The 13,398-nt window shown below is 47.7% G+C and overlaps 2 protein-coding genes across 2 annotated transcripts in view; both read left to right on the plus strand.

Annotated features, from left to right (window-relative positions):
* The window catches only part of LOC125487861, a 15,737-nt gene extending 10,719 nt beyond the window's left edge, over nt 1-5,018 (plus strand). The window contains exon 7 of the mRNA XM_048620308.1: nt 4,893-5,018. Coding sequence (XP_048476265.1) covers nt 4,893-5,018 — 126 coding nt within the window. The remainder of the gene's footprint in view (nt 1-4,892) is intronic.
* A 5,145-nt stretch (nt 5,019-10,163) lies between these two features.
* ecm1b (extracellular matrix protein 1b) overlaps nt 10,164-13,398 on the plus strand; it is an 8,683-nt gene continuing 5,448 nt past the window's right edge. The window contains exon 1 of the mRNA XM_048620445.1: nt 10,164-10,344. Within this exon, the coding sequence (XP_048476402.1) occupies nt 10,278-10,344 (67 nt within the window). The 5' untranslated portion in view covers nt 10,164-10,277. The remainder of the gene's footprint in view (nt 10,345-13,398) is intronic.

A 13,398-nucleotide genomic window follows, 5' to 3' on the forward strand; every position in this document is an offset into this window, starting at 1 on the left:
CATCCAGCTCTACACCTTGTTATCTCAGATTCTCCAGCATCTGCAGTTCCTACTATTCCTGGTATCTCTGTACTTATCTACCTCTCTACACAAAGAGGCCACTCAGCCCTTCATGTCTGCACTGGTCACTGAGCATCTGTCTATTCTAATCCCATTTACCAGCATTTGGTCCTTAACCTTGTCTGTTACAGCATTTCAAGTGATCATCTGAATAATTCTTAAATGTTGTGATGGTCCCTGCCTCTGCCGCCCTCGACACTCTGGGCTCAAAAACATTCTTCCTCAAATCCCTCTAAACTTCCAGCCCCGTTCCCTTCAATTTATGCCCTTTTTTGCTAAGGAGAAAGGTTTCTTACAATCTATGACAGTCAGTCAGGTAGCACCACTCTCTTCCCACCGTTCCCCCCCCCCCCCCCAACTCCACCCTCAGCTGCCTCTAATGAAAACAAACCAGCCTTTTCTAAACAAAAACTGAAGTTGCTGGAAAATCTCAGCAGGTCTGGCAGCATCTGTGGAGAGAAAGCAGAGTTAATGTTTTGGGTTGAGTGACCCTTCCTCAGAACTGATGGTGGCTAGGAAAATGTTGGTTTATATACAGAAGATAGGGTGGGGGAGAGGGTAAGGAGTAAATGATAGATGGAGATAGAGCCCAAAGAGAGAGAAGAACGGGTGGACAGAAAAAGGAATGGATGATGATCTGGCTAGGAGGGTGAATAGCTGTTAACAGAGACTTATTGGCTAACAATGGGTTGTGTGTAATAATAGACTGAGATAACAAGGCCTGGTGTGTAGGGGTTGGGGTAAGGATATGGGAGAGGTCAAGCCTAAAGTTGTTGAGGTTGTTGAGTCCAGAAGGCTGCAGGGTCCCCAAGTGGAAAATGAGGTGCTGTTCTTCCAACTTCACTGGAGCACCACAGCAAGCCTGAGACAAAGATGTTGGACAGGGAACAGGGTGGTGTGTTGAAGTGGCAGGCAACTGAATGCTCAGGGTCATTTTTGTGGACAGAATACAAGTCTTCTGCAAAGTGGTCACTCAGTCTGTGTTTCATTGCCTCAATGTAGAGGGGACCACATTGTGAGCAGCGAAAACAGTAGACTTCATTGAGTGAAATACAGATAAATCACTGCTCTACCTGGTAGGTATGTCTGGGGTCTTGGATTGTGAGGAAGGAGGAAGTAAATGGTCAGGTGTTACACCTTCTGTGACTGTGCGGAAAGGTGCTGTAGGGGTGTGGGAGGTATTGGGAGTGAAGGAGGAGTGGACCAGGGTTTCCCAGAAGGAACGGTCCCCGTGAAAGGCTGACAAGGGAGGGGAGGGGAGTCTGTGTGTGGTAGTAGTATCTTGCTGGAGGTGGTGGAAATGACAGCTAATGATCCTCTGGATGTGGATGTTGGTGGGTGGTAGATGAGGACAAGGGGAAACCCTATCATTGTTGTGGGAGGGAAGAGAGAGAGAGAGGGTGAGGGCTGAAATGTGGTAGGTGGGTCAGATATGGCTGAGGGCCCTGTCAACAACAGTGCTAGGGAATTCCTTGATTGAGAAAGAAGGTGGACATTACAGAGGCTCCTTTGTCGCATTTAGCATCAGCGGAATGTATGCAACGGATTCGGAGGAACTGGGAGAATGGAATAGAGTCTTTACAGGAAGCAGCGTGTGAGGGTGTCAGTGGGTTAGTGGATTTTGGTGGCCAGCTGATGCCCAGAAACACACACACATGTTAAGGAAGGGAAGGGAGAAGTGAAAGCACGGTGGAAATTGAAAGCGAAATCGATAAACATTTCCAATTCTGGACAAGAGAAGGAAGCAGCATTGATGATATCCTTGATATACCGGAGAAAGAGTTGTGGGTAGGGGCTGGAATAGTACTGGAACAAGGAATGTTTTACGTACCCTGCAGGCGTAACTGGGGTCAGTGTGGGTACCTAGCCTTATCTAATCTGTCTTCATCAGCGAATCCCTCCAGCCCAGGCAACATCCTGGCGAATTTCCCCTGTAGCCTCTCCAGTGCAACTACATCCTTCCTACAGTGTGGGGACCAGAACACTGCATTAGCTGTGGTCTAACTAAGGTTATAGACAGCTCCATCATAACCTCCTTAGCTCTTGTATTCAGTGCCCTGACTAATAAAGGCAAGAGTCCCATTTGCTACCTTAACCACCTTATGTACCTGTCCTGCTGCACTCAAGGATCTATGGGGCTTGCACACTGGGGTCTCTTTGATACCCTGTAACTCTCTGGGTCCTACCATTCAACGTGTACTCCCTTGCCTTGTCAGTCCTCCTGAAATGCAGCACCTCACGCTTTTCAGGATTAAATTCCATTTGCCACTGTTCAGCCCATCTGACCAGGCTATCGATATGATCCTGCATTCTAACGTTTTTGTCCTCCCTATTTACTACTTGTGATATCAAGGTCAGTGGGGTTGCTGGGGGTGTAGCTTCCTCTGGTTGGACAGCATTAAAACTAGGGCAGCATAAAGAGCTTATGAATAGTGGCTCTCCCACTTAGGGTGGGGATGATGAGAAATTGTCTCCCATGGAGTTCTCAGGTTGTGAATCTCTCTTTCCCAAGTGGTCATGGAGACCAGGGCACTGAATATTTTTAAGCCTGAGGGAAACATATTTTAAAATCCTTACAGTATGGAAGCAGGACATTCGGCCCATTGAGTCCACACTGACCCTCCAAAGAACATCCCACCCAGGCCTGTAACCCCATATTCCCCATGGCTAACCCACCTAGCCTGATAGAGAAGGGGAGTCAGAGTAGCATTCAGGACACAATCAGATCAGCTGAGATTTCATCCAATGGCAGAGCTAGCTCGAGGGGCTGAATGGCCTCTTCCTCATTTGTAGACAGATAGAGGTGGAGGGGAGAAAGCAGCTGGTATCTTATTGTCCAGCAACAGCTGCCACAATGAAGGTATTGGGGGGTGCGGGAGCGTCAAAATGAAGGCTGCCCACTGCTGGCTACTTTGCACCTCCCCCAACGTGGGGGCGGACAGCTTGTCTATACACTGTAACACCTCCCCCCCGCCTCATCCAGCTCTTCCGGCTCATCGCTAGTCACTGTCCCATGGACTGAGACGAACTCTGGAATCACTTCCTGGCTTTGCCGAAGAAAACGAACCTCCTCCTTTCAGGGCGCGGAAATTCTGAGAAAATGTGGAGTAAGCTCTCACGGCAGGGACTCACAGATTCCTACAGCATGGAAACAGGCCCTTCGGTCCAACCAGTCAATACTGACCATGTTCCCAAACTAAACTAGTCCCACCTGTCTGCGCCTGACCCATATCCCTCCAAACCTTTCCTGTTCCTGTATTTATCCAAATGCCTTTTAAATGTTATAACTGTACCTGCATCCACCACTTCCTTAGCAAGTTCATTCTACACAGGGTGACCAGAACGGGACACAGTATTCCAGAAGAGCCCTCACCAATGTTCTGTACAATCTCAACATGACGTCCCAACTCCTATGCTCAAAGGACTGAGCAAAGAAGGCAAGCGTGCCAAATGCCTTTTTAACAGGCCTGAAACGTTAACTCTGATTTTTTTTTCTTCACAAATGCTGCCAGACCTGCTGAGCTTTTCCAGCAACTTCTGTTTTTGTTCCTGATTTACAGCATCCACAGTTCTTTTGGCCTTTTTAACCATCCTGTCTACCAGTGTTGTACGTTTCAAAGAATTATGTACCTGAACTCCGAGGTCTCTCTGTTCTAAAACACTGCCCAAGGCTCTCCCTTTAATTGTATAAGTCCTGTCTTTGTTTGTTTTAACCAAAATAAAATACCTCACATTTATCCAGATTGAACTCCATCTGCCACTCTTCAGCCCATTGACCCAATTGATCGAGATCTCTTTGTAACATGACATAACCCTGTTCACTGTCCACGATACCACGGCCCACCCCATCCTGTGACCATGCGGTGATTTATATGTTCTGTCCCCTTTCCTGATGTTTTGTTTGGCTTGCTGTCAGTATTTGACCTGATTTAAGTTCCTGTGATATAGCATGGCAGTGCCTTCCCCACACGACGTGCAGCAATGTCCCCCCAGTCAGACAGTGACGCTCACATCCCACCGAATTAATCTTTCGAAATGAAAAAGCTGATGAAGGAACTGTGTAGTTCCACCAGCTGTCCCCCCTGTTACTGTTTCTCCTAAAGCCTTGTGCAATCTTGGTAAGCCTGTTAAACAGAAATTACCTCACTCGTGGTGGCTGGTTCCTGGGCACTGGTGTGGTATCAGTATCAATGTTGAACCAATGTGTGTTTCTGATCTTAGAACTGGAAAACAAATGAGTACCAGGTGGAGGACACAGCACGAACTGCAGATACTGGAGTCAGAGTCAATACAGTGCAGAGCTGAAGGAACACAGCAGGTCAGGCAACATCAGAGGAGCAGGAAAGCTGACGTTTTGGGCCAGGACCCTTCACCAGAACTTCTGACACTGATCTGCTGTGTTCCTCCAGCTCCACACTGTATCAACTGAGTACCAGGCGTGTTGTTACCCAGTCAGGCTGGGGAGGGACTTGTTTACAGTGGGGGAAGCAACTGGAGATCTCCAGTACAGAAATAGGACCTTCAGCCCATTGAGTCTGCACTGGTCAAAAGCCCCCGAACTGTTCTAATCCTGCTTTCCAGCACTTGGCCCATGGCCTTGTATGCCTTGAAATATCACATGTGCATCTAATTTTGTCTTCAATGTTATGAGGGTTTGTGCCTCTATCATACTCACAGTCCGTGAGTTCCAGATTGCCACAACCCATTGGCTTTTTTTCCAAGATGGCGGCAGAGTAGGTCAGCTGGGCCCAGGGCTTGTCCACTCCCATCGGCTTGTTTTCTCTTTTTTTCTTCTTTGGCTCTTTTTCTTTTTACTTTGTTTTCTTTTTAAGCCTGGCAGGTGGTGGGCGAAGGAGGAGACCTCCAGCGGCAGCGACACCAGAATGAGCCGGACACAGCTCCAACCCAGCATACGGTCTGCCAGTGAGCGAGTGAGCGAGGAGCAAGTCCTGGGCTGACATTCCTGGCCCAGGCTAGCAGGCTAGGCTGAGGCTCCAGGGCCGTGGCTAGGCCCCAGAGCCTGAATGAGGAGAAGTGGTGGTTTGGCGCAGAATGACAGTCTTGTTCCGACATGGAGGTCTTCACTTTCGGCTTCCAGGTATTCCGGGGCCTGGCTAGCAGCCTTGTCCAGGAAGGGCATTCTAGGCCTGGCATGGCGGTCACCTTTGGTGGAGGCCTCCGGCCCAGTATTCCAGAAGCCTGGCAGGCGGCCTCATTCCCAGAATGGCGGTATCACCTTGGCTGTGTCTTCAGGGTATTCCACTGTTCCTAAGTCAGCTTTCCTCAAACGCAGGAGCCATTAACTGAACTGTGGTGAACTTTGTCTTAATTTTACTTTATCTTATTATTATGTATGATGTCTGTCATTGATGTAGGTGCCATGGAGGGACGACTGATAAAACATTTCACTGTATTTTTCTTGTCAAGTTACATGTGGGAATAAATTTCTATTCCAGCCTCTGGGTGAAAGATTTTTCCTTACAATCCTCTCTCAACCTCCTGCCCCATTCCTGAAATTGATGTGTGCTCCCCCCAACCCTGGTCATTGACCCCTCCAAAAAGTTTCTTCCTGTCTGCCGTATCTACGCCCCTCATTGTTTTACCCTCAATCATGTCACCCACGACCCCACCCCCACCCTTCAGTCTCCTCTGCTCTAAGGAAAACAATCCCAGTCTTTCCAAACTCTCTCCATCACTGAAACTCTCCAGCCTCCCCAACCAGGGCAACGTCGTGGTAAATCTCCCTCTGCACCCTCTCTCAGTGCTATCACATCCCTGCTATAACGTGGATTTCAGAGGTGAGGGGAATTCTATGGGCTAATAGTAGTGATGATTGTGGAGCTAAGGCATGTAACTAGAGTTGAGGCAAGAGTCTTTTTTCTAACTAGATAGCAGCAAGCGCTCAGGGTGCTGAATGTCTTCCTCCTCTTCCCATGTAGCTCGTTACCATAGCACCATTGTGCAGAGGAACAAAGTTTTTCTGGTTTGATTCTGCCCTTCCTCCATACAACACCCTTCCAAAAAAACAAAAAAAAACAAAATGCCATTTAAACAGGTTGTTCAGCTCACCGGCAGAACTGGTTATTCATTTACTCACTCCTGCCCTCAGTGAAACAAGTTTGTTTTGTATATAAAATTTAGTCAACGTTGCAGGAGTTCTTTAGTTAGGCCACGCATGGAATATTGTGTGCAGTTCTGCTTGCCACGCTACCAGAAGGACCTGGAATGCTTCGGAGAGAAGGTTTACCAAAATGATTTCTGAAGAAGGGTCCTGACCTGAAACGTCAACTTTCCTGCTCCTCTCATGCTGCCTGGCCTGCTGTGTTCCTCCAGCTCCACACACTGTGTTATCTCTGACTCCAGCATCGGCAGTTCTTACTATTTCTGTTACCAAAACGTTGCCTGGTCTGGAGGGTTTTAGTTAGGAGGAGAGGTTGGATAACTTGGATTGTTTTCACTGGAAAGATGGAGGCTGAGGGGCAACCTGATAAAGGTCTACAAGATTATGAGAGGCATAGATAGGGGTGGATTCTCAGAGGCTTTTGTCCCAGGGTTGAAATGTCAACTACAAGAGGGCACAGGTTCAAGGTGAGAGGGGAAAGTTTAGGGGAGAAGTTTTTCACACAGAGGGTGGGTGCCTGGGACTCTGCTCCAGAGGAGACGGTGGAAGCAGGCACACTTTATTTAAGGTGTATCTTGACAGACACATGAACAGGAAGCAAACAGAAGGATAGAAACTGCACATGGGCAATAAGTAGCAGGTTTAAATAAGGATTAGAGTCGGTGCAGACTTGGTGAGCTGAAGGGCCTGTTCCTGTGCTGTATTGGATTGGATTGTATTTATTCAGTCCTCACTCTGTTACTGTATTGTTCCTTTCCAAGCCAAGTGTTAATGACGTGGACCCGCACTGTAGATCAAGATCACTTGGCTCTGCCGATGTTTGGTCGAAGCTGTAGGGCTACACAAAAGCCGAAGAGCCTCAGTCCTCTCCAGAAGCTGCTGCCATGCACACCTTGGACCTTCACAAGGGAACATTGTTTCTGGCGTAACGGCAGTCACTTCTGAGTCAGACATGGGCTGACAAGTAGCAAGTAACGTTCGAGCCACACAAGTGCCACGCAGTGAGCACCTCCAACAAAACTGTATCTAACCATCTCCTCGTCACCATCACTGAATTCACCACCATCACCATCATGGGGCTTACCATTAACCAGAAACTGAGCTGGACCCAGCCATGTCAATACAGTGGCTGCAAAAGGAAGGTCAGAGGCTGGGAATCCTGCAGGGAGTAACTCCCCTCCTGACTCCCCAAAGCCAGTCCCACCATCAAGGCACAAGTCAGGAGTGTGATGCAATATTCCCCAATTGCAGCTCCGACAACATTCAAGAAGCTCAACGACACAAGAGCAAAGCATTTCCTCCCACCTTGATTGGCTCCACACCCACAAGCATCGACTCCCTCCACCACCGACGCGCAGTAGCAGCAGAGTGTACCATCTACAAGATGCGCTACAGAAATTCACCAAGGCCCCTTAGGACAGGACCTTCTAAACCCATCTCCACCCCCATCTAGAAGAAGGGTAGCAGATATATGAGACATTGGGGCAGCATGGTGGCTCAGTGCCTCATATCGCCAGGGACCCGGGTTCAATTCCAGCCTTGGGACCCTGTGTGGAGTTTGCATATTCTCCCTGTGTTTGTGTGGGTTTCCTCTGGGTCCTCCAGTTTCTTCCCATATGTGTAAGTTAGGATGGATTGGCCATGCTAAATTGCCCCATATTGTGCAGGGATATGTAGGCTAGGTGGGTTCCACATGGGAAATGCTGAGTTACAGGGATAGGGTGGGATGCTCTTCAGAGGGTCAGTGTGGACTTGATGGGCTGAATGGTCTGCTTCTAGAGATTCTAAATAGGAACACCACCTCTAGCAAGTTTCCCTCCAAAACACCCACCAGGAAATATATTGGCTGTTCCTTCAGTGTTCAGATCCCAGAACCCCCTCCATACTAGCACGGTGGGTATTTCCTACAGCAGTGGTTCAAGAGGGCAGCGAGAAACGGGTGATAAATGCTTTCTCCAACAACAATGCCCACATCCTGTGAACGAATCAAAAAAACCACAGGGAACATCAGGTTTTGAGTGACCAATAAGGCAACAAATGCCAACAGTAAAGGCAGAGGACATTGTCGCCAAGTGCAGGAAACATTTGAACAAAGAACAAAGAAAATTACAGCACAGGAACAGGCCCTTCGGCCCTCCAAGCCTGTGCCGATCCAGACCCTCTATCTAAACCTGTCACCTATTTTCCAAGGATCTGTATCCCTCTGCTCCCTGCCCATTCATGTATCTGTCTAGGTACATCTTAAATGCCGCTATCATGCCCGCCTCTACCACTCCGCTGGCAACGCGTTCCAGGCATCCACCACCCTCTGTGTAGAGAACTTTCCACACATATCTCCCTTAAACTTTTCCCCTCTCACCTTGAAATCGTGACTCCTAGTAATTGAGTCCCCCATTCTGGGAAAAAGCTTCTTGCTATCACCCTGTCTGTACCTCTCATGATTTTTGTAGACTATTTGGAAAGATATTGCCTTATGTCCTACTGAGGAAGTTGTTGACACCATAGAGGGCGAGGACATCATGGCAGATTTGGATCTCAAGGCCACAGTGGAGGAGCTCAGTAACGCCACTGCCTTGCTTGCACTGGACAGGCCTCCAGGTACTGAAGCTGTACATACACTGGAAACCTCCTGCACATTCATTTCTGTTCTAGAGCAGGGAGAGGCAGTGCCCCAGGGGACGGAGATTGTAACCCTGGTCAAGAACAGGGGTGACCACCATCATCTCGTCTTACAAGATCGAAGGTTGCCATAAAAGTAAAAGAATCGTTAGCAGCACTTGTAAGCATACTTCTCCACTCCAAGAGAGGTCCTGAGGTCAACAGCGTACAACAGACAAACCTTTTTTGTGCGTTTTTCTTTGCTAATGTTCTCTTGAGCATTTATCCTTGATGCACTCCATGTTCGAAGTGCTCGCTAACTGTCAAGACTCAACGGATTGAAAATTGTGATAGTGAATGGAGTCCTGGGCCATCGAGACAGCTGGAGCAAGAGATGGAAATCTTCCCTGCATTGTGAAGCTAGCTCAGAATAAGGGGTCACTCATTTAAGAAGAGATGAGGCAGAATTTCTTCTCTCAGAGGGCGGTGAATTCTTTAGGACTGTCAAGGCAGTGTTGTTAAGGGATTCAAGGCAGACAAATTTTTGACAGTAAAGGAATCCCAGGATATGGGGATAAGGCAGGAAAGTGGTTCAGCCACTTTTGGAGTATTGAGTGCAATTCTGGTCTCCCTGATATAGGAAAGATGTTGTGAAACTAGAAAGGGTTCAGAAAAGATTTACGAGAATGTTGCCAGGGTTGGAGGGTTTGAGTTGTAGGGAGAGGCTGAATAGGCTGGGGCTATTTTCCCTGGAGCATCAGTGGCTGAGGGGGTGACCTTATAGAGGTTTATAAAATCATGAGGGGCGTGGAGAGAATGAATAGCCAAGGTCTTTTCCCCCAGGGTAGGGGGGAGTCCAAAACTAGGGGGGGGCATAGGTTTAAGGTGACAGGGGAAAGATTTAAAAGGGACCTGAGAGGCAACTTTTTCACACAGAGGGTGATGCGTGTATGGAATGAGCCGCCAGGGGAAGTGGTGGAGGCTGGTACAATTACAACATTTAAAAGGCATCTGGGTGGGTACATGAATAGGACAGGTTTAGAGGGATATGGGCCAAATGCGACTAGATTAATTTATGATTTCTGGTTGGCACGGACAAGTTGGACCGAAGGGTCTGTTTCCGTGCTGTACATCTCTATGACTCTATGACTATGAGTTGAGGATAATCAGATCAGCCACAGAGCAGACTTGATGGGCTGAATGGTCTACTTTTACTCCTATGTCTTTTGGTCTTAGCTGGTTATTCCATTCAGAGGTGCTGAGTGATTCAAATCTCAGAAAATTCAACAGTACATTGAGAAATATAGGAATGAGAACTAATGTTCGCTTTCAATTATCTGTGTTTTGCAATCAGGGAGGAGTTACAATAAGATCATACCCACCCCACAGAGTCTGTCAGAAGGATAGAACACACATTAACTTCTCACCACTGCAGCTCTCACAGACAGTTGGACTGAGAAGAAATCCAGGATCTCGAATTACTCAAAGAGAGGACAAAATGTGGGTCCATCTGTTCATCACTCACTTCCTCCTCCTCCTCCACATCTCTTCTACCACTGAACATCGTAAGTGTCTCAAAATTTATTTTTCTGAAAAAGATTGACAGTGCAAATGTTGTTGTTGTGGCTGTAGGATTTGTACGGGGAGCAGGATGTTATCTAAGAAGATTGTCGGGGGCCACAAGGAGACAAAGTCTGATTATTTTTGATTGAAATCTCACAGTCTGTCTTGCCTCCTGGAACTGCAGATCTTACCCCCCAGGAAAGATCTGACTGGGAAATGGGATGTATCTTACACTCGATGTGGATTCACTTGATTGATGAACAGGGGTCTGGGGAAGTTGTTTTAAAAAAAAACAGAAAATGCTGGAGAAACTCAGCAGGGCTGTAAGATCTGTGCAGAGAGAGAGAGAGAAAAACTGAGTTTAACGTTTTGAGTCCAAACTGACTTTTCAGGAATGAGGAGGGGGTTACATCCAAAAGGGAGGATTGGGACATAGGATCATTCCAAAGATTTTTCCTTTTTATATCGGAAACTGGAATCCTGAATGATTCCACCAAACCCCACAAAATTACCACCTGCACTCTGTAAAGTCATAGAGTTTTACAGTGTTGCGAGAGGACCTTTAGTCCACTATGCTTTCACCACTCTATCTATTCCACTCCTTTTTTCCCAGGGATTCCCCCAAAGCCTTCCATGTTCAAGTGATCATCTTTTTAAATGCCTTGAGGGTTTCAGACTCCACCATTCTTTCTGGCAGTGAGTTCTGAATTCTCCCCATCCTGAGGGTGAAAGATTAATTCCTCAAGTCCCCTCTAAACCTCCTGCACATCACCTTTAAAACCATGTCCTCAGTTTTTGATCCCTCTATTAGATGGGAAATGTTGTCCCTATCTATGCTCCTTATAATTTTGTTACACCTCAAATCACATGTCCCTCAGTCCTCGCTGCTCTAAGGAAAACAACCACAGCCAAAATAATCACTGTAACGACTTCAGCCCAGGCGACTTCCTGGTGAATCAGCATTCATATCAACTTCTTACCTACTGGGATTGACATACCGCTGTCAGTGGGGAGCACATCCTTACTCCACTTCAAAGACCACAGCAGAAATTTAGGCTGAGACTGTCAGTTCAGAAATGTTGGACGGTCAGCACTGAGGGAGCAGGCATTGTTGCAGGCTCAGAGCTGAGGGAGTGCCGCACCGTCAGAGATTCAGTGCTGAGGGAGTGCTGCACCGTCGGAGGGTCAGTGCTGAGAGAATTGTTGTTGGAGGGAGTGGACACTGTCGGAGGCTCCTTTCAGATTGATCTCTCATGTGGGCCCCAAACATCCTTTGGCAAATAATTTGCAGACTGGTAGCAGCGGTCTCCCCTGCCTCTAGGATCACAATTTATTCTGATTCTAATGTCAGTTTTTAAAAGCAAATCAGAATATCTAGTGATGATTACACTGTCCTTTCTGTGTGTATGTGTGTGTGTGTGTGCGTCTTGGGGCGGGGAAAGGACTGTATTTGCCGAAGTGTAACACTGACTTCACCTTGAAACATTGTGAAAGTGCTTTGGGCTGTTCTAGGTTTATAAATGACACTTTATGAAGTTGAGAGCTGTACTGGGTGTGGCATACACCTATTGTTGCCTCTTTCTGTTCGTGTTGACTTGCAGCTCCCAGACTATGACAGGAACCTGTTAAACGAGGAGCAGGTTCTGCAGAAGGGATTTATATTGCAATCGGACTCTGCAGGGAGTCTTTGATGTGTGAAGGCTTACTCTTTGGATCATGGGCATGGGTTGCAATGAATGCAGGAAATCTTTTGATTACTCCATCAATGACTCAGTCATGTCAATCTCCAAATTTATACAGCTCCACTTCTGCAAACGTTCACTCACTCTCTCTCATCCTGATAAGACCATAAGACATAGGAGCAGAAATTAGGCCATCCAGCCCATCGAGTCTGCTCCGCCATTCAATCCTGGCTGATCAGTTCCTCAGCCCCATTCTCCCGCTTTCTCCCTGTAATCCTTGATCCCCTTGATAATCAAGAACCTATCTATCTCAGTCTTAAATGTATTCAATGACCTGGCCTCCACAGCCTTCTGTGGCAGTGAATTCCATAGATTCACCACTCTCTGGCTGAAGAAGTTTCTCCTTATCTCCGTTCTAAAAGGTCTTCCCTTTACTCTAAGGCTGTGCCCTCGGGTCCTAGTCTCTCCTACCAATGGAAGCATCTTCCCTCTGTCTAGGCCATTCAGTATTCTGTAAGTTTCAATCAGATCCCCCCTCATCCTTCTAAACTCCAATGAGTATAGTCCCAGAGTCCTCAAACGTTTCACATATGTTAAGCTTTCCATTCCTGGGACCATTCTCATGTGGCGGTGCCAGTATTGGACTGGGGTAGACAAAGTCAGAAATCACACGACACCTGCTCATGGACACATAAACTGGTGTCGTGTGATTTCTGACCCTGTCTCAACCCCTCCAATTTCACTGCTCAGAGGAACAGGAAGGAAGTTGTTTAACATTCCAAGCCGGCTCTGCCATTTAACTGCAATGATACTTTTATTTGTTCCAACACTTGTTCAGCTAACCACCCCCGCCTCCCCCCTGCACCATGCCTGCCAGAACCCTGAGAATTACAGCACTCTGCTGCCCTGTACTCAAACTCCCAGGAAACCTCATCCCCCCTGTGATCTTGTAGCTGCAGTTTAAATCAATGACCACATTTATGTTCATGCCCTTGTTTTCAAATTAAATTAATGCCTCCCTCCCTATCTCTGTCAACCCCTCCCTATGTGTCACCTTCTCCACCCCCTCCCTATCTCTGTCACCTCCTCCAGCCCCTACACCCCCTCCCTATCTCTGTCACCTCCTCCAGCCCCCTACACCCGCTCCCTGTCTCTGTCACCCGCTCTAGCTCCCTACACCCCCTCCCTATCTGTCACCTCCTCCAGCCCCCTACAACCCTTCCCTATCTCTGTCACCCCCTCTAGCTCCTACACCCCCTCCCTATCTCTGTCACCTCCTCCAGCCCCCTACAACCCTTCCCTGTCTCTGTCACCCGCTCCAGCCCCTACACTCCCTCCCTATGTCTGTCACCTCCTCCAACCCCCTACATCCCC

The sequence above is a fragment of the Rhincodon typus genome, chromosome 46 (genome assembly GCF_021869965.1).
Source record: "Rhincodon typus isolate 14 chromosome 46, sRhiTyp1.1, whole genome shotgun sequence".
NCBI classification, from domain to species: Eukaryota; Metazoa; Chordata; class Chondrichthyes; order Orectolobiformes; family Rhincodontidae; genus Rhincodon; species Rhincodon typus.